The sequence below is a fragment of the Antechinus flavipes genome, chromosome 4, assembly GCF_016432865.1.
Source record: "Antechinus flavipes isolate AdamAnt ecotype Samford, QLD, Australia chromosome 4, AdamAnt_v2, whole genome shotgun sequence".
Taxonomy (NCBI): Eukaryota; Metazoa; Chordata; class Mammalia; order Dasyuromorphia; family Dasyuridae; genus Antechinus; species Antechinus flavipes.
The window spans coordinates 76,810,007-76,832,347 of NC_067401.1; the positions used below are offsets into that span (position 1 = coordinate 76,810,007).

At 33.9% G+C, this 22,341-nt stretch overlaps 1 protein-coding gene across 3 annotated transcripts in view; it reads right to left on the minus strand.

Moving 5' to 3' along the window:
- The window catches only part of AIDA (axin interactor, dorsalization associated), a 47,111-nt gene that overhangs the window by 16,822 nt on the left and 7,948 nt on the right, over nucleotides 1-22,341 (minus strand). For all 3 annotated transcript variants that reach the window (XR_007953153.1, XM_051993359.1, XM_051993358.1), the window contains exons 3-4: nucleotides 2,543-2,596; nucleotides 2,109-2,163 (exon numbers count right to left, since the gene is read on the minus strand). Coding sequence is in view for 2 of the 3 variants with exons in the window: in XM_051993359.1 (XP_051849319.1) it covers nucleotides 2,109-2,163; nucleotides 2,543-2,596 (109 nt within the window). In the remaining variant the exon portion in view is untranslated. The remainder of the gene's footprint in view (nucleotides 1-2,108; nucleotides 2,164-2,542; nucleotides 2,597-22,341) is intronic.

Below are 22,341 nucleotides of genomic sequence, written 5' to 3' on the forward strand. Positions count from 1 at the left end.
TCTTCCAACACTTAAAATTTTGAAGTTACAATTAAGTGAGAGTAAATTAGACTTCAACAAGAAGTCTTTTATGAATAATATAAGAAAATTATATTTTTAGTATTTCATATCTCAGATACTTCAAGTACTGAAGAAAAAAACTTGAGGGGAAGACAAGATATCTTTTAAAAAGGATCTATGTCCAAAAAAAAATTTGAAGTTAATCTTACTCATTTACTTTCTGTTTCTCTAAATTCTTAGGCTATCTAGATGTGTTCTTTGTTCTAAATTAATTACTATAATCTAGTTATGCACCAAAAAGCAGAAAATGCAAGACTGATAAAATAAAATCTCTTAACTATTAGCTAACTTTAACAAATTTCCAAACCACATTCTATTATGTGCAGAAAGACCACAGGATGCCATGCCACTTTCAAAATCCTAGAAAGTTGAAAGCATGATAATCTGAATGCCATTAAGTGACTTAAGCTGTAAAATATGGTTCTCTCCTTCCAAAAAAAAAAAAAAATTACAAGACTGAATCTTATTAATGTAATAACAATGGAGTATGCTAAGGTATTAGGGAAAAGATTTGTGCATTTAATTTGATACAAAGGGGAAAAATTTTGTCCAAAGATTGATCTCAAGTGATCATAATGGAAAAATTTGGGGGGGAACCTAGAAGGAAAAACAAAAGATCTCAGAAAGAGACAAAATATAAGCATATTCTTTTAGCAAAATGTGAAAAACCTTTTTTTCAAAAGAAGAAATATGATTATAACTGATTATAAGGCCTGAGGAATGCTGATATAATTTGTGAAAAGAAAACCCATGCTTTCATATGGTGAAAAATTAAGTTGACTATAATTTAGAAAAATTATAAAGAGAATTAAAATAATTCATTAAAAATTAACAATCCCTCTACAAATGAATGTTAAGACTTTTTTTTTTTTTTGCTGAGGCAACTGGGGTTAAGTGACTTGCCCAGGGTCACACAGTTGGGAAGTGTTCCGTGTCTGAGGTCACATTTGAACTCAGGTCCTCCTGACTCTTCAGGGCTGTGCTCTATCCACTACACTACCTAGCTGCCCCAGTGTTAAGACTTAAAAAAAGGTACACGGCAACTGGTCAGTGAATAACAGAAAAACTATAATTAATTGTTTTGGATATTCCAAATTTCCTGTCCTAAAAACAATAATGTGATACATTGGTATTATGGATTGGGGTTAATTTGGAGTCAGGAAAAACTGAATTCAAATCCTGCTTCAGATGCCTACTTTTTACAAGACCTTCTCTCTCAGCTTCAATTTCCTCATCTGCAAAATGGGGATAAATAGTTGTGAAGATAACAGAATATCACATAAAAGTACTTTGCAAACCTTAAAATGGAAGGTAAATGACAGCAATTATTATTCACACAGAATCAGATATGGCTTTCCATTAGAAGTAAAATTTCAGTATTTGTGTGTGTTTTGTTTTGTTTTTTGATTACTCTTTTTGTTGCTAAGGAAAGGCTCTGGAAGGAGTGGTAATTAATTACCACTTAATTAGTGGTAAGTGATTGATTTTTTTTTAAAAGAATTTCACTAAAATATTTTCAAGTATCACCAATATACATTTCCACATATAATGACAATTTTTAGATTACAAGTATTTCCTAATCCTTATCAGGAGGATTTAAATTTACATAGATGTATCAAAATAAAATAGCATACCTACAATTACTCTTATCTTTCTTATTTCTAGTTCTCATCAAGGAGGTCTTTGATGAATACATACTTTTCTCATAAAACTTTTAAAATACAGATGGGAGAGTAGAGACATAGATCAATAGTTGATAATTTCTTGGACACTTTTTTTAATGGAGAAAGGAGAATTGATTTTCTTTCATGTCTAGTATCTTTTCTTTCCAAAAATTTGTGAATCAAGATAGAAAAGTAGCATGAAGATGAAATTCAAAGGGATAATTACTATAAATATTGTATCATATTAATTACAAGTATATAAGATGAAACATTTGTAATTTTACAGATTATAAAATTATCCATGCTATTTTATCTTATTTTGTTAAATTTATTATCTGAAATAATGTTTAAAATAACTGTAATAAATAAGTAAAATAAACTTACTTGGTTCTAGCTTTTTCAGGTCCTCCAGTTTAAATTCATCTTGAGACTGTGTGGACTAAATAAAAAAATATTATACATTTATTACAAACCTAATTTTTAATCTTTATTCTCCAGTCAATGAGAAAAGCATTCTGTGTTTTTAATAGGAACTTGTCACATATAAGCTAAAGGCAAACAATTTCTTGTTTAACAAGAGAGTTGTTACTGTCACCCGTTTTCCTGGAAGCACCTAAAGATAAGGGAAGTAAGAAAGGAAAAAAAAAAGTCTTCTATATTCTCTTGTGTTAGAAACACTAAACATTCTTGCTAGCTTAATGGAAAAATGAATTGTTACAATTGTTTTCTGAAAGAATATGGTCTTTTAATATGTATAGAAAACACTTAGCAGAATGACAGCTAATGCTTTTATTAGAAGCAGGAAGACATTTCTTTACCTGTAAAGCTGCACTTCGTAATTCCAAGCAAGTTGCAATTTTTCCAATGGTCTTCTGGAAAAAAAAGAAGGACACATAAACGTAATAATATTGGTATACTTCTACAATATGCTGATCTAGTCAAAAGTTATTAAAACGTTAAATTAAGTCCTGCTACAACCACTAGGCATTGCCACATTTGTAGCGTTTTTCTTGTAGAATTAATTGCTTCCGTAATGTCATTTAAACTATCCTATTTTCTCAAAACCTACTATTTATTTTTAGGTAGGATATACTTGTACTACAGGACAACTGTTGAATGTTCAATACGTAAAATTTTAATCTGCATTTACAAGATCAGTGAAATTCCTTTAAAATCATCAGATAAATTTCTTTCTAATCTCCCAGAAAGTTGCACTCAAATTAACAGGTACTATTAAGAAATACTTCCTCAGTCATGTTTTCTAATTTTTCATTGTTATTCATGCCACAAATAAACCATGAAGACTGAAAATATATAAATATATATATATTTATATATCTGTATATGCTATACAGATAAAACCTGCAACTTTAATCTAGTGTTGCAGAACAATAATAGTAAAATGTGATTAATTAGCATTCTTTTAAAGCATTCTTTTTACACAGTCAAGCCAAAGTTTTAGTTTTCATCTTCTCAGTTTGATAGGGTTTTTATTTTTGTTTTTACACAGCTGGAATCATATTGATGAGGTCATGGATGTAATGAAATATCTATAAGCAGCATTGATAACCAAAGTTTTCTCTAAAGCCATCGTAACTCCTGCCACCAAAGATACTGAGATATACACAAAGATGAAGACTTGAAAGATAAGAGATTGTTTTTCCCCTTTCCTTCAGATTTCCCTTCATTACAGGTCCTTCCCCTTTATTTCAAGTCCCTCCTTTCACCCACACCACATCCAAGGGCTGAGATTTTCAATACTAAATCTAGACAATAGTACTCTCATGTCAACCAATTTATTTTTCACGGTGCTCAACCACACATATCTGAGTAGTGCTTTATTCTACCAAATATAGATGTATCTGGAGATAATCTCAGAATTTTCTCTTTCCTTCATCTCCTAAAGTGGCCATATGTAACAACCACGCTAGCATCCAGGACACCCCAGAATCAGCAGGAGTCAGGATAAGCAAAAATCCTCAATCTTTCTTATCGGTCTTAAACACAGGACTGAACAGGATGGAAGCAGAATCTCCACGACCGCCTTCCTCCTCCGTCTACTGACAACAGTATGTTCCTAGCTAGCTTTACTGCACCCCCCTAGTCCCTCCTACAATCCTCTATACACCAATCATTGAGCCAGTACAGATAGTGGAAAGGACCATTTTCCAAGCATATGCCCATAGAGTATTGTCCAATCAGTAGCTAGCCTCAAGCGCTCAGCAGTCCCAACCTCATTGCATCAACCCAATAGTTTCAGCCCTCTATAGCCATATCTTGCACCTTTCTTTGCATTCATGCAGTCATCAACTCTACTTGAGTCTATGCTACTCTATAAAGTAGGCTATTATCCTACTAAATCAAAAGTTTTGTTTAATGGTCAACAAAGAGTAAACACAGTGAAATGTATTTCCATATCTTTCAGTCCAGTTGTGTGATGGTAAAGAATTAAGTCATTTATGGGTATTTCTTGTAAAATAACTGCCTTATTTCCAATTTTCATCAAGGTCTTTGAGGAGTATGGTTATTCCTTCCACGTCTTGGGGGTTTAGGAACCCCCATGATCTGGAAAACCCACATAAAAATTTTTGTTCCTCCCTTCATACCAGAAAAGAATTCTGAATTATTATGGTATACAAAGATAAAATATATTGATATTATACAATACCACACATATATTTTCTACATTTTAGTTTCTAAACTTTTTCTGTATCACCTGTTGTGACATCTACAAAGCTCCCCTGAAATTCCCATTTCTCTTGCTGACCTGCAATAAATTTAACCTGATGGGTAAAGTCACACAGTGGAAAGGATTAACTTAGATATTATTCTTATAAAACTTTTATATAGATGGGAGGATAGATCAGTAGTTGTTGATAATTTCTTGAACACTTTTTGCGAGTCGTAGAAGGAATTAATATATTTTTCATGTCTTTGGTATCATCCCCTCTTTCAAATACTTTGTGAATCAAATTTTCAAATTTGTCAAAATTATTACTTCTAGTTGAATCTCCCCTGTATACAATTGATCTTGTCCAGTTGCTTTTCCCAACTTGGTTCTCTTTTAGTATCATTTTTTATCTTCTCCATTAGATAATTGGAACTGTGGTTCTCTACAGTGTAGTTCCACTTTCGTTGTTTCTTTTCCTTAGGAGGCAGGTGCTCATTTGCTCAGGTCAGACTGAGCTAGTAAATGTCAAATGTCTGAGCATTTGAACTCATCTTCTTGACTTGAGGGCCGGTGTTCTATCCACTGAGTCACCTAGATGCCCCTCTACTTTCCATGATCATATAATTTGTTATGAATCTTTACAGATCTTTCTTCTTCTCTATGTTGTTCTTCCAATTTCATCCTTAAACGTTATTTGGATAATTGTCATTAGCTGAGTTTCTTGCCAGATTTTATGCTTGTTTTATCTTTCACTTGCTTTCTCCTGTTTTATGATAATATTGCTCATAATGTCTACTATCCTTCTCAAAATTTTACAAATTTATTTTCTAAACTGGTACTGTCTTAGCTGCCACATTTCTCCTAACCACTATTTGCTAAAGCTTTTTCATCTCATTACAGAAATTAGTATGGTTAAATTTTTTCTTCAGTTAAAAAAATTAAGGCAATATAGAGCAGGATGCAAGAGATATTTTTGGTGTAGGGGAATATTTTCCTCCTTGTTCCTGAGATCAAACCATACCTAAGGCTGTGCCCTTCTCCCCAAACTCTCAACTTAGTAGAGAGGGATGAACTGCTTTTAGGAAATGGCAAAGCTCTTTTAATGACACTCAAATTCATTATCAATCTTTTAAAGTTGTGACTAATCACAGCATTCTCTAGTTTTTAAACCTTTTACAACTGTTTCTCTTTTTAATGTCATATAAATCGTTCTGTTCTGCTCACTTCTTTTTACATCAGTACATAAAAATCTTCCCCCAGATTTCTCTAACCCTGTTCCTTTTATTATTTGTTATAATACAACATAATATATTAAATTAATATAACACAATGTGTTCAATTTTCATAAGTAGGCATCATTTCGTTTCTGGTTCTTTGCTACTGTGAAAAATGCTGCTTTTATACATGAATTCTCTCTCTCTAAATGTGACTTCTTTGGGGAACATATCTAAGAATAATATTGTTGTATCAAACAAAAAATATTAATACTAGCTGTACTTAAAAGTTCAAATCTGCCAGAAATAATTATAATTAATTTAACATTAATCTAACATCCAAGCATTTCTATCTTGGGAGAGATATGTCAAATTGGCATGATTCCCTTCCCCATGCCCTCCAACATGATTTTTCTGCCCTGAGATATCACTTATAAAAATCCTGAAGGAAAAAAAAATTATAATATATAAAAAATACTATTTGGGTTAACATTCCAGAATTATTGAGTAACCAAGTTACCATTTCATTCTTTCCTGGACCTCTCCCCCCTCACCCTGGAATAAACAAAAAAAACCTCTTCTCTGATAGTTACCAAAATCCTTTCTCAATAGCCTAGTTCTTATAAGGTTGGTAAAGCACTTTACAAATCTTTTGTCTGATTCACACAACATCCTAGTGAGACAGATATTACCTGAATTTTACAGAAAAAAGTTAAGTCACTTGTTCAGAGCCATATAGCTAGTATTGCCTGAATAGAGATTTGAACTCAGGCCTTCTGACTCTTGGATCTCATCTACTTAAGTAGACAAGGATGGGTTATGGCATTACTTCTTGTAGAGGAGCAAGCTCTGCCCTATTAACTTTCAGGAGTGGAGAAGATAATGATATAAACATGTCACTTTTAGTTACAACATTCTTTAAGTCGATTCCCTAAAAGAAACTTTTTGTCCTCAACTTATTACCAATCTTTCCAATGAACTTTTGCAAAGATTTTGGAAATGACTTTTTAGAGCAGATATGTGTCTAGAGAAACTAAAAAGGAGATTTTTAAATATGCTTCCGTAACTGGGTTAAAGGTTATGCAGCTTAGTGACTTTTTTAAGTGTTGAAACAATTTAGTTTCATCAAGAGTACAAATTTGCTTATATTCCTACAATCCTTATAACAATTGTCATTTTCCTTTTGTCATCTCTGCCAATTTGATGGGTATGAAGTCAGAACTAGAATTGTTTTAATTTGCATTTCTTATTGTGATTTGGAGCATCTTTTCTCCTATATGACAAAGTCTTCTTTTTAGGACTTGTCTGTTCATATTTATTGACCATTTATCTATCGAGATATATCTTGTTCTTATATATTTGTACAATTCCCTATAAACTTGGAATATAATACTTTGCCCATGATTTTTTTGGATACAAGCATTTTATTTTTTTATGTATTTATTTAATATTTTTATTTTTCCCCAGTCACATTTAAAACTTTTTAAAAACATTTGTTTTTAAAAACTTTTTAATTCCTCATGCTCAACCTATATCGGATTGCTTGCTGTCTGGGGGGAGAAAAATCTGGAAAAAACTATTATAAAAAGAAAACCTTTGAATTCCAAATTTCCCTCATTTATTCCCATCCCTACCTCCATTAACAAAGCACATGGGAAGTTATGCAAAACATCTCCATAAAAGTTGTGCTGTAAAAGAAAACATAAATCTCTACTCCCACCCCCCAAAAAACCCTCAAGAAAAATGAAGTTTAAAATGAGACTTTGCTTCAATCTGTATTCAGACACAATCAATTCTTTTTCTGCATATAAATAGGATTTTTCATTATAAGTCATTCATAGCAGTTGTGGATCACTGCATTGCAGAGATGGGGAAATGGAGAAGAATCAGGGAAAATAGCAGGAAAATACAGGGAGAATGTTGAAGTCAAGTCAACTCACATTTATTAAGCAACTTATTAGATACTAGGTGGCATAGTGGGTAGAGTAATGATGTTTGAGTCAATTAGACATATTCCTGAGTTCGAATCCAACCTTAGAACACTTACTGTGTGACCTCAAGTCACCCTGCCTGTCTCAGTTTTCTCATCTTATAAAATGAGCTGGAGAAGGAAATAGCAAACCACTTCAGGATCTTTGTCAAGAAAACTCCCAAACGGAGTCACAAAGAATTGGACACAACTGAACAACAACAATGTACTAAGCACTGGGGCATACATAAACAAGATATATACAAAATACATTAGAACTAAATTCAGAGAGAAGATGCTAAAATCATGAAAGCCCAGGAAAGTTTTTGAGGAAAGTAGGACTTAGTCTAGACTTGAAGAAAGGGGATGAAATAAGGAAGAGTTATAGGTATGAAGGAAATCAAGAAGTTCAACAATAGTGATAGAGAAGAGCCCTCATCCCATACCCTTCATCCTATTGAAAATAATTTCAATCTTTATCCAAATGATAAAGGCATTAATCAGGACTAAGAGCATCTTCTTGGTACTTTTGGTACATTTTGAAATCAAAGGGTTATCTTGCCATTAAGAAATTCTTCTATTCACTAAACCAATCAAATACTGTGAAAGGTCTGGGATAAGAATATAAAATTTTAAATTATTTTTTACATGGCTGCAGCCATAGAAGAAACCCTTCTTGAAGCCAATAAAATCTGGGTTCAAGTCAAGCCTTTGACACATGGTTGTCTGACCCTAGGCAAATGACCTAACTTAGTGATCTAAATCACTGGTATCAAACTCAAATAGAAATGGATCCTATTTGGCATCATCATGTCTCCGAAAACGTCTCAGTTTAACATTATCTACATTTATTACGCTAATTCCCAATTATTTTTAATATGATTCTGGGTCTGAAGCTATGCTGGTCATTTGTCTTTGGACTACAAGTTAGACACTTCTGCTCTAAGCAACTGAGACCCTGAAATGGCAGAAAAAGAGCAACATTCCTCCATGAATCACAGAATTCACAGGTCTAGTACCTGTGAACCTGTGAACCTGTGAACGCAGGTCTGCGTTCAAATGCTGTAGCAACAAAAGGATAAATTTTTCTAGGAAACTAACAAAACAATTTGCTTGCTCTAGCAGATACACTAGCTTGTAGTGACACAATTTAAAAGATAATGCAGCAACATAGTTACATCTGGTAGGCCTTTGATTTTCATAAAATTTGGATACAGCTTCCGATTTTAGTTCTCTTAGAAGTATTACCTAACTCCTTTTTTCTTTCTTTTCTGAAATTGATTTAACTGACCTTTTTCCCTTGCCAATAAAGAATTTAATCAGAAGATGAAAATTGCTTTAAACTTCCAAAAGCTTTTCAAGTTAAAAGGCATCAATCTGTTTTTATACAGAATCTCCTGCGTTATGGCAAAATACCAACAATCATTATTCATAACCATTTTAAAGGACCACACCCAACCTCAGTATAAAAATAATGTAGCTAAACTATCATTTTCAGTTGCAACAACAGCATTTTACTCCAAAAATTAGAATACTTGGTATTTAATTATTTCTGTTTATGAGATAAGAAGCTCCTCTTGCTACAGTAATGTGTATCTACTTTCCACATAAATAAGTGATCAAGAAAAGAAATTTTATGCCACAGAATGAGTAATAACTTAACGAAAACAAATTAATACTGAAAAGGAAGTGAACAAAACTCAATTTCAAAAAGATTTAAATTATTAGCAGGTCATTCAGATTTTCTAAATCACCCAGGACTAGTGTGACTAAAGAAGTTTTCATTTTAGGAACTGAAATTTTTATTTTTACACCATGCCTAATAAAACAGTTAATAAAAAAGTTATTTGGGAGGGGAGGCAGATGGCACAGAGCCAATGTGGCAGAGAAAAGAAAGGCAGCAAATAACCAGAGTTCTCCCCCAAATCCCTCCCAACATCTTTAAATAATGCCATAAAACAATTTCTGAAGCACCAGAATCCACAAAATGATAGAGTGAAATAATTTTCAAGTCAAAGACAACTTAGAGGGTCAGCAGGAAAGGTCTGTTACACCTGGAGAGTGAAGCACAGCCCCAGTCCTAGCAAACTAGGAACCACTGAATCAGCAGCAGCTACCTTCAGGGCTCTCAACCCTCAGACAGTAAGGGGGGATCAAACCAACTATGGTCAAAAGGGAACTATAGTTAGAATTTTTGTTTGCTTATTTTCCCAGCCCATTTCTTGACTCTTTGTTAAAATAGGGATTTTTGCTAATGCTGAAGCAGTATTCTGTCACTTTGCCCCATATTCAGATTCAGGTCGCAGTTCTGAGTTAGCAGTCCTGGGATGAGGAGGAGCACTAAGCACATCAAAACTTATAGCCAGCAGGGATTCTCTTCATAGTTCGAGGGTAGTAAGGGGAGTGCTTGTGGTCGGTCATTCACAGACCAGAGAACAGGCCAGGAGAGTAGTAACACTTTTCCTTAAGATCATACCATCTTGGAAGAACTGAAAACTTATAGGTCCTTAGAAGTCTTTGAAAAAAGCTGCACAAAACTCCTTAACCTTAGGACATTGTACTCTCCATCCTGAAAGGCAGAGCCCTATTTTAACAAAGAGTCTTGAAATAGGCTGGGGAAATAAGCAAATAAAGATTCTAACTAAAGAAAGTTACTGTGGTGACATGAAGATCAAAATATATATTCAGAAGAAGATAGTAAAAGCTCCTACATCCAAAGCCTCCAGGAAAAATCTAAATGAGTCTCAGGCCATGGAAGAGTTCAAAAAGAATTTTGAAAATGATGTAAGAAAAAAAAATAAAATTATTGAAGAGAGAGGTACAGGAAAAGTTGAAAAGAGAAATAAAAGGGATGCAAGAAAATCATGAAAAAAGGCAACAGTGTGGTAAAGAGGCACAAAAATACTGAAAAATAACACTAAAAAAACCAGACTACATGGAGTGATAAAAGAGAAGAACAACAACAAAATAAATAAATAAGGAAAATGCCTTAAAAAACAGAATTGGCCAAATTGAAAAAGGAGACAAAAAAATTAAAGAAAAAAAAATCTTTGAAAAGTAGAACTGATTAAATGAAAAGGAAGACACAAAAGTTGAAACACACAAAAGGAAAAACAATTCTTAAAAATCAGAATTGAGTAAAAGGAACCTAATGATTTCATGAGAAATCAAGAAACAATAAAAACCAAAAGAATGAAAAAATAGATGATAATCTGAAATATCTCATTAGAAAAACAACTGATCTGGAAAATAGATCCAGGATAGAGAATTTTAAAGTGGGTTTACCTGAAAACAATGATTAAAAAAAGAGCCTAGATATCATCTTGCAAGAAATTATCAAAGAAAACTGTTCTGATATTCTAGAACCAGAGGTTGAAATACAAATTGAAAGAATCCACTGATCACTTCCTCAAAGAAATCCTAAAATGAAAACTCCCAGGAATATTATAGCCAAATTCCTGAATTCCCACGTCAAAGAGAAAATATTATAAACAGCCAGAAAGAAATAAAGTATGGGGGAGCCACAATCAGGATAACACAAAATTTAGCAGCTTCTAGTGAAGGATTCAGGATTTGGAATATGATATGATAAGGACAAAAGAGCTAGGATTATAACTAAAAATCACTTCTTAAAAAAACCAAAAAAAAAAAAAAATCAGGAGAAAAAATTGGATATTCAATGAAATAGAGGACTTTCAAGGATTCTTGATGAAAAGACTAGAGATGAATAGAAAAATCTAACTTTCAGAGACAAGACTCGAGAAGCATAAAAAAAGTAAACAGGAAATGGAAATCATAAGGACTGATGGGGTTAAATGGCTTACTTTACTACATGGGAAGATGATACCTATAATTTACAAAAAATATTCTCAATATTGGGGCAGTTCAAAGGTATAAAGAAGCACAGATGTGAGTTAAATATGAAGAGATAAAATCTAAAAAAAAAAATCAAAAAAAATTAAGGGTGAGAGAAGAATGTACTGAGAGAAAGGGAAATGGAGAAATAGAATAGAATAAATTATCTTATATAATGGAGGCTAGAAAAGGCTTTTATAGTAGAAGGGAAGAGGGGGGAGGAAAAGGGGAATGAATGAACCTTATTCCCATCAGAACTGGCTTATAAGGGGAACAACACTATACTCTCAAATTGGGTACTAAAATCTATCTTACCCTACAGGAAAATAAGAGGAAGAGGAAGGCACAAGAGAAGAGAAGTTAGAGAAGCATTTTTGACTGTTTCTTGAAATATTAAAGTCAGAGTACTTTTGAAGAGGAACCAGGATGAAAAGAGAAAGAATAAAGGGGGGAGGAAGTGAATAGGATGGAGGGAAATATAGTTGACAAAAATAACTAAAAAAAAAACAAAACAAAACTTTGAAGCAAGTTTCTCTGATAAATACCTTATTTCTCAAACACATAAGAGAACTGAGTCAAATTTATAAAAATAAGAATCATTCCCCAACTGATAAATGATTGAGATATATAAAGTTTTCAGATGAAGCAAAGCTGTCTCCATGTAAAAATTCTCTAATAATTAAAAATTTTGAGATACTACTTTGTACTTATTTAGATTGGCTAATAGAACAGAAAAGGAAAATGACAAATGGTGAAGGAAATGTGGGGGAAAATGAAATATGAATGTATTGTTGGTGGAGTTGTGAACTGATTCAACTATTAGTAGAGCAATTTGGAACTATGCCCAAAAAGCTATAAAATCATGCATACCCTTTAAACTAGCAATAGCACTACTAGGTTACTAGGTCTGTATTCCAAAAGAGATAAAAAACAAAAAGGAAAAGGACTTATATGTATAAAAATATTTAAAGCAGCTCTTTTCTGGTAGCAAAGAATTAGAAATTGAGGTGGGGGGAGATACCCATTGGTTGGGGAATGGCTGAACAAAGTAGTATGTGATTAAGATGGAATACTATTGTGCTATCAGAAATGCTGAACAGAATATTCAGAAAAATGCTCCCAGACTGATGCAATGTGAAATGTACTGTGTACAAAGTAACAGCAATATTGTAAGATGATTAGCTGTGTATGACTTATTGGATAACTCTGAAGGACTTAAGAAAATTTTCACTCCTAAAGAAAGAATTGATAGTATCTGAATATAAATTGAAGCATATACTTTTTTTTTAACTTTACTTTTCATTTCATCATTTTTGAGGCGTTTTCTTCAATTTTTTTCTTTTCCAAGCTACTGATTCTATTTTCATAATTTTCCTGCATAACTCATTTCTGTACCCCTTTTTTTCCTAATTTTTTATTTGATTTTTAAAATCCTTTTTGAGCTCTTCCAAGAGAACCTTTTGAGCTTGAGATGAATTCATATTCCCTGTTGAGGCTTCCTTCACATATAGGGATTTTGCCATTGCTGTCCTCTTCTGTGTTTGTGGTCTAATCTTCTGTCACTGTAGTAGCTTTCTTTGTTCAGGGCTCTTTTTTCAGCTGAATTCTGCTCCCAGGGCACAGGAAACATTGTCCCAAGCTTCTTTTATATTGAAGGCCAAGGGCCTCGTTATTGGCTTCCCTCATTAAGGCTGGAGGTACTGGAGGCTTGCCCACTGTGCTGGGTTGGCTCAATGGCCTAGACTCAGGAATTCTAGAGCTCACATTTCTCTTCTGCAATGGAGACTCCACAACTGGTTTACAGAGTCAACAGACCACTGCTGCTGATCTGTGCTGTGGCTAAGAGCCTTCAGATAGATTGCCCCCACTACACCTGTGAGACAGACCTTTCCTGAAGTCCTTCTAAATCATTTGAAGCTGGAAAATTGCTTTTATTCCATCTTTTTCTGGGTTCTTTAATTCTAAAATCCATTTAGAGGTTTGATTTAGAATTGTTTCCAAGAGAAACTAGAAAAAGCTCAGGCAACCTGCTCATTTCCCATGCCATCTTGGTTCTGCCCATCTCATTTTATTTTTCTTGAGGATTTTTATCTGGTCTCTGTTTTTTTCCCCTTTGTGAGATAATTGGGGTTAAGTGACTTATCCAAGATCATACAGCTAGGACGTGTTAAATGTCTGAGGCCAGATTTGAACTCAGGTCCTCCTGACTCCAGGGCCAGTACTCTATTCATTTTCAATATTTAGCTGCTCCATGATCTCTGTTTTCTTTCACAACTAATAAGAAAATATTTTGCACAATTACACATGTATAACCTATATCAAACTGCTTGTCCTCTCAATGAGAGAAGACGCAAATTCAGAATTCAAAGTTTTAAAGATGAATGTTAAAAATTGTTTTTACATGTGACCGGTGAAAAATAAAATACTAAATAAATGTTTTAAAAAAGTATTCCATGAAAAAGGTGAAAAGGGTAGAGACAGAGAAGACAGCATCAAAGGCTAGAGAAAAAGCTTAAAACTGTGGGACGGAGGGTCCTGCTTGTGCAATAGCCAGGAAGGCAATTTCGAAGGATTGAAAAGTACAGTTGAAGAAAGGGGAATAAGAAGACTGCAAAGGTAAGAGTAGATGGGAGATTATGAAGGGCTCTAAATGCCAAACAGAGCATTTTGATCCTAGAGATAACAGGAAACTGTTGGAGTTCATTAGGCAATGAAATGGCTGGGCCTGTGCTTTAGAAGAATCCTATGGAAAATGGACTGGAGTGAGGATTCACTTGCTGCAGGGCAACCCAGCCATAAGCTATTGTAACAGTCCAAGTGTTGAGGCGATGAGTGGTGGCAGGGTCAAAGAAGAAAAAGAGTGTTTGAGAGATGTTGCAAAGCAGAGAGAGGGACAAGTCAAAGATAACACTAGGTTTGGAAGCTTGAGTTAAGAGACTGGGAGGCTGCTGTTGCTCTCCACAGTAACAGGGAAATTATAGGGAGGCAGAGGGTTTAGGAAGAAAGATATTGGGTTGAGTTTTGGTCGTGATGAGTTTAAAATGTCTACTGAACATACTGATGTTTGAAAAACAGGCAGAGATATGAGACTGGGGGTCAGCAGAGAAGTTAGAACTAGATAGGTAGAACCTATGAGCACAACGAGAATAATCAAATATATGGAACTTGGTAAGATCATCAAGAGAATGGAGGGAGAAAAGAATCCAAGAAAGAGATATGGGGAACACCTATGGTTATAGGGTGTGATCCAGATGAAAATCCAATGTAAAGGATACTGAGAAGAAATAGCCTGATAGGTAGAAGGACAACCATGTGAAAGTAGTACCCCAAAAACCTAGAAAGAAGAATATCAAGAAGTAGGTGATCAATAGTGTCAATGGCTGCAGAAAGGTCAAGAAGAATGAGGACTGGAAAAGACCATTGGATCTGGCAATTAAGGTAATTCTGAAGAAAGCAGTTGCAGTAGAATGATGAAACCAGAAACCAGATTCTAAAGGCTTAAGAAGTGAAATGATGGCAAGCAGATGTAGCTATTAGAAATTTCAGTTAGTGTTACTAAAGTATACTGTAGTTGCTTTTAGAGGGAATCTAGCTTTTAAAATCAAAGCTGCCAAAGAAAGTCTGTCTGACTCAATTTGAAATTTTCTATACTTAAATATAGCCATATACCTAAACAAAGTCTACTTTGTAGGACTGTAGAAGAAACAGATAGATTCTGCTGGAATGGTCATTACTACCAAATTTGACACAGAACAAGGAAAAATTGTCTTAGCATCAGGGGACAAAAAGTTCTATTTTGCCCAGAAACTTACATGAGAAAAACTGCAACACAAATCAGGTAATCCCATCAAATTAAAGCTGCTTGGCAACTATTTTTTGGCTACTGAACTCAAAATGTGTTAAGAATGATAAAACAACTGAGTTCTAAGATGATGAATATTTCAGGTCATCTAACTGAAAGGAAAAAATCAATTAACACCAAATTATTTAAATAATATGGGACCCAAAAAAGGATGTTGGAGATTATCTAGACTAGCTCCATCATATAAATGACAAAATTAAGGCCTGCATAAAAAGTAATGTGTATGTTAAAAGTCACATAAGCTATTTGGAGAGTAGAAGGGAAAAAAAAAAAGTATTGGTCAGCGATGCTTTTTTTTGTCTTTAAATATTATTTAAATAATGTTGTCAATTTAAAAAATTGCAATTTAAAACAATAATGAAGTACTATCTCATACCTATGAGATTAATTAATATGAAAAAAATAGGAAATGACAGATCTTGGAGAATCTGGTGATTTAGGCCAATTCTAATCCATAAAGAGACTATGGGGACTGAATGTGGATCACAGGATAGTGTTGTTTTCACCTTTTTTTTTTTTCTCTTTTCTCTTTTGGTCTGAATGCACATGTTTAACCTATGTTAGGTTACTTGCTGTCTAGGAGAGGGAAGAAGGAGGTGACAGGGAGAAAAATTTGGATCACAAGGTTTTCCAAGGGCGAATGTTGAAAAAAAATATCTCTGCATATATTTTGAAAAATAAAAAGCTATTATTATATTAAAAAGGAAATAAATGAGACATAGTAAAAAAAATTTTTTAAGGTGTGATGAATGTAATAGTATATTATTATGCAGGCAGATTTCAGAAAAAACTTGGAAAGACTTATACGAATTGATGCTGAGTGAAGTAAACAGAACCAGAACATTGCACACAATAACAACACTGCAATGATCAACTATAATAAACTTGGTTCTTGGCAATACAGATCACCAAGACAATTCCAAAAGACTCATAATAGAAAATGCTGACCACATCCAGAGAGAGCACTATGGAGTCTGAATGCAGATCAAACATCAAAGCATACTATTTTCACCTTTTTTTTGGGGGGGAGAGCTTTTATGGTCTCCCCCCCCACTTTTTTTAAAATAACTTTTTATTGACAGAACCCATGCCAGGGTAATTTTTTACAGCATTATCCCTTGCACTCACTTCTGTTCCGATTTTCCCCCTCCCTCCCTTTACCCCCTCCCCCAGAAGACAAGCATGTTAAATAGATTACAATATATCCTAGATACAACATATGTGTGCAGAACCGAACAGTTTTCTTGTTGCACAGGGAGAATTGGATTCAGAAGGTATAAATAACCTGGGAAGAAAAACAAAAATGCAAGCAGTTTTATATTCATTTCCCAGTGTTCTTTCTTTGGGTGTAGCTGCTTCTGTCCATCCTTGATCAATTGAAACTGAATTAGCTCTCTTTATCGAAGAGATTCACTTCCATCAGAATATATCCTCATACAGTATCATTGTTTTTTTTTTTTTTTTAGATTTATAAATTTTATTTTATTTTTTTAAAATTTTATTTAATAATTACTTTATATTGACAGAATCCATGCCAGGGTAATTTTTTTACAACATTATCCCTTGCACTCGTTTCTGTTCCGATTTTTCCCCTCCTTCCCTCCACCCCCTCCCCTAGATGGCAAGCAGTTTTATATATGTTAGATATGTTGCAGTATATCCTAGATACAATATATGTTTGCAGAACCGAACAGTTCTCTTGGATTCAGAAGGTAAAAATAGCCCGGGAAGAAAAACAAAAATGCAGATAGTTCACATTCGTTTCCCAGTGTTCTTTCTTTGGGTGTAGCTGCTTCTGTCCATCATTTATCAATTGAAATTCAGTTAGGTCTCTTTGTCAAAGAAATCCACTTCCATCAAAATATGTCCTCATACAATATCGTTGTCGAAGTGTATAATGATCTCCTGGTTCTGCTCATTTCACTTAGCATCAGTTCATGTAAGTCTCGCCAGTCCTCTCTGTATTCATCCTGCTGGTCATTTCTTACAGAACAATAATATTCCATAACATTCATATACCACAATTTACCCAGCCATTATCCAATTGATGGGCATCCATTCATTTTCCAGTTTCTAGCCACTCACAGTATCATTGTTGAGGTATATAATGATTTCCTGATTTTGTTCATTTCACTTAGTAGGTCTTTTCCCTTTTGTTCTTTCAGAACATGACTAATGTGCAATATGATTGTACACATATAATCTATTATCAAATTGCTTGCTGTCTTGGGAAGGAGGGAGTGGGAGGGAAAGAGGGAAAATTGAAAAAAAATAAAATACTATTCACAAAAATGAGTAAATAATACTATTTGTTATATGGGAAGGGCAAAGAATACTGGAGCAAACTATGTATTATTAAAAAAAAAAAAGGGAGGGAGGGGGTAACATGAGCTAGGAAATGGAGTGCTGTGTACAAAGGACAGATCCAGCCAGGATGCTGGATCATAGAATATAAGGAAAAGATTCAAGTATAAGAAGAAAAAAAAAGGTAAGAATAGACTAGGTTATGGAGAATTCAAGAGTAAAATGGAAGGTTGGGAAAGTACTGGATGTCAGAGATAAGTCAGGAAGTTCTGCATTGAACATATTGCATGGCCATACTGAGATGTCCAAAAGGCATCAATGATACCTGAATTTGCCATTACCACATTTCAGAGTTCATGAACTATGAAATTTTATCTGATTATAATCTCTCTCTTCCCTACAACCCTTAACCCCTCTTCTGTCACCTCTGAAAGTTCCCACTCCTTCATCCATCATTTCTTTTCCAGACCATTTACTCTTATACTGATTATACTGTCCTAGTCCCCCATCCAGACCTTTGGTGAGTAAATTCAACTCGAGTATTTTGTTCCTTTATCCTATCAATGAAATTATCCTGCCAAGCCTCAATATTGGATCACTTCCACTACCTTCATTCCTTTTCATGTGCTGCCAAACAAAGCTAGAAGCAGGAGACCGCCAATTATGTTCATCACAAATCTGTGACATAATCTCAGCTGGGTCCTCACTGTGGCAAGACAATCCTTTTGCAACTTCCTAATCACACTCACCCCTGTGTCTTTCCCAAATCTTTCCATCTCCCTCAAATCTTTTCATGGCCCCACCTCCACCTCCACACTGGGAACCTGAGATCACCTGCAAAGTGCTCCTTTCCCCCTCCTTGTCTTCTGACAATATTCAGCCACTATTTCCTATTTTGTTCCTCTCATGGGAAGATGTGGCCCTGCTTGTCCAGGAAAACTCCTGTGTGTACAAATGATCCCTTTACATCCAATCTGCTCCAGCAAATTGCCCCCTCTATCATCTTTGTACTGGTGCAGTTGTGTCCAATTCTTCCAATGTGTGTCCATTTAGCATATACATTTCTCAGCTATTACGTTATATACCTATTTTGCTATTAAAAATTCAGTAAAAAGCAAGGCACATAGTATGTGAAAATCCTGGACTTTTCCAGTTTTCTATTCAAGACTAATATTGCTATAGATCATTTTTACCTCTCAAAATAAACATGCATGAGCAAGTGACAAAAAGCATAATTTTCTAAGGCTTTGTCATTAGGTTATCTGGCTATTAAATTTCTTTCCAAGTATACTCTGTTAATAACCATGAGAGGTTAATTCCTATCTTCTAGCTAAGAGACTCTGGCTATTCTGTCAAGGGCTAACAGAGTTAGCTCTCTCAAGGTGATTCTTTTGAAAAGTGAAATATTTTGTCAAGGAAGCAATAAATGTACATGAATAAATGTACCAACAAATGAATATTCAATTTCAGACCAAGTTTGAGGAAATGTACTCTAATAGAAAGTAATAACTACCCAGATATGGCAACATTTGCTTATAATCTCTACTACTAGGGAAGGACAAAGCTGGATTATTTAAGCCTGGGATTCTGAGATGGAATAGAGCTAAAATTCATTATGTATTTGCACTGTGGCTAACAATAATACAGTGAAACAAAAATGAAAGACCGTCAAACTGAATATCTAAAGAGAGGCAACCTGGGCCAGTTCAGAAAAATAGAGCAATTAGTTTTTTTAAATGGATGATGAAAAAAAGATTGCAGAACTCCTTCCCTATATTCTAGGTCTCTGATTAGGACAAAAAAGACAAAAGGACTAGTCTTTCTAGCTCATTAAAGATTAAATAGTCAAGATAAAACAAACAAGACTACTAAATAGAAAATGATGAGAAAAACAACACTTTTAGACACATAAAAGATTTTATCTCTTCTGTTATGTACTCACATGTACTTAGTGTAATTAATTTTATAATTCAGCAAAAGTTTGGCCTCCAGATTCAAGTTATAGGACTATCCTTTACTAACATTCTTGCCTACCTGTATTTGCTGATCATGGTGACATCTTATAAAACATAACAAAGCAGTACTTCAATCAAATTAGTAGGAATGTCAAAAATAATGTAAAATTATACAGCAATAGTACTATATTATCTTAAAAGACCAAAAATACTTAACTACTTTAAATTTGAAAAGGCAATGGCAGCTGTTTTAATATAGCCTCCAAAATTGATTTTAAAATATTTTGTCCTGTCCTCCCACTTTTTCAAATGTCCACTACTACTGAAAGCTATTCATAAGAAATTCTCTTACTTGTGCAGAATGAAAATTAATTATTAATAATGTCCTCAAACACTCAATAGTTATATGCATTACTTATAAAATATCCTTTACAGAAATAAAGACTTAATTAATAGAAGATAAAGCTATTATTCATGTCTGGGCTGTATCAATATAATCAAATGATACTTTCTTGAATGGGACCAGGTAAAGATTCCTCATAAGACTATAGGTCAGAGCCTATTCAGGGAGTCACGTGATCCCTATTCTCAGAGGGCTGTAGGGCAGAAAAGGTCTAAACTTCAGGAAGTCTATGACATAATCCCCCAGGAAGTAGGCTGTGTCGCTGACCATTGGTCAATAGTTACTGCATTTTTAGTTCATCCAATGAATTTAAAAATCAACAGGAAGGGGAGGTATACCTGCATCTTTTCCATTATATAATTCATTCCCTGTTTCTACCATGTGCCACACACCATGCTGGACTATCCAGTTGGTATGCTTGGACCTCTCCTTGCAAGGACTGAATAAATGCTTTCTGTTTGTATCTGGAGATGCCTCTGAGTAATTTGGGTAAGGGTGGGTCTAGCACCCGTCCCACACACTTCTGAAATAAATGAACAAATTTAATGCCATATTACTCAAAAGAACAAGGGGTTACTTTTTACAACTAGACATAGTAACAAGGAATTTTTAAATGACTAACTCAAACTATATTATAAACCAGTGCTGATTAAAATTATTTGGTAGTGATTAAAAAAATAGAGAATTTGATTCACACTAGATAAAACCCAAAAGCAATCAAACACAGTACTAGTAAAGCAGCCTATTGTTCCATAAACAAGAGAACACAATCTACTAGGGCAAGGACTTCCTATTTAACAAGAATTATGGGAAAAGCAGTTTGGCAAAAATTAGTCTTTGAATAACATTTTACAAAATATGGCATAGTAAGTTCCAAATAGCTCTGACTGAAATATAAAAGATTAAATCTTTTTTTAAAATTGCAAATGGAAGGAGATACTACTTACAAATATGAAAAGAATGATAATTCCTAAACAACAAGGGGCAGAGGTAATAACAGAATGAAAAAAGAAAAAAAAACTTAAATACCTTACTGTATTCTAGGTTCTGAATATACCAAAAAACAAGCAAAACAGTCCCTGTGCTAAAGGAACTTATATTCCAATATGAAAGGCAACAATATTTAAGGGGAATTGACTTGAAAAGCACAAGAAGTCATAGTTTGGCAATGGCTTGGAAGTAATATGGTAGCCTGGGTCCAAGCAAATAAGGTAAAAGTTCACTTATTAAAATCCAGTTTCCAAAGGCAGAATCTTAAGTTCTAGTGGGGAGTAGAAGGCGGCCAGAAGTGTGGAAATGGCCATAAAGTTACAAATGTTTAAAGTGTTTGCACAAGATTAATTTCAATTAATTTAATTTAATTAATGGAAATAACAACCAAACACAAAGTGAACTAAATATGAAATACACAGTTCTCACATCTTGAAGTAATTGACAATGATTGAAATTTAAAAGGCATACTGTCAGATTCTGTCAATTTATTGGCTTGTTATACTTACCTATGTTTCCTTAATATGAAGGAGGGTATATGAAAGTGAGGTTTTAAAAAGCCATCAATAAAACTAGTACATGAGAATATTTTTTAAAAACCTCAATAAAACATTTGAAAAAAATTATCAATGACTGTAATAAACCATTTCCAAAAAAATTTAGGAAGAGTAACTTCAAAGAAAAGTTAAGAATTTATAATTTTCAAATTATAGGTTTATGAAATCTTACTATTTTAGTATTTATATATATTAAAGACAGTTATATTTTTTGGAAGGTCATTTAAAAATAGAATAACTGTTTACTTAATGTATAGAACAGTTAATCACTTGAAAGTTTTACAGCAAGAAATTATTAGAAATTAAAAACTGAATTTGTGTTAAAGTGCACTGTTTAATGGATTCATAATACTGCAGCTTTGCTTTTAGAAAAATTCTTTCCCTAGTGTGTGAATTACAGGGAGGAAGATGTTCTAATATTGAATGGATCATCTTGAGCAATATTTGCTGTCATTGGATGTGTTAAAAAAAAGAATAGAGAAGCACTTTCTGGGCATGTATGAAGATGGGATAAGTGTATCAAGATAGAAGAGTATTAGAATAATGATCACTAAGATTGCTACTAGCCTTAATCCAGAGTCTAAAAACTTTGGAATATCTCCTCTTCTTGATAATTAAGACTACATATGAAATTTCCAGGACAGTGAACTTGCCATCCTTATATGAGTAAGAGATGGTGATTAAAAGTTGGTGATTAAGTTTTAAGGTGAAAAGCAATTATCCAGTGTGCTTACTAGGTTTAGGTAATTCTAGAATGAAAAAGCACATAGTACAACCCTCCTTTCTTTACAAATCAAGAAGATGAGATTCAGAAATGAAGTGACTTTTTAAAGTAAA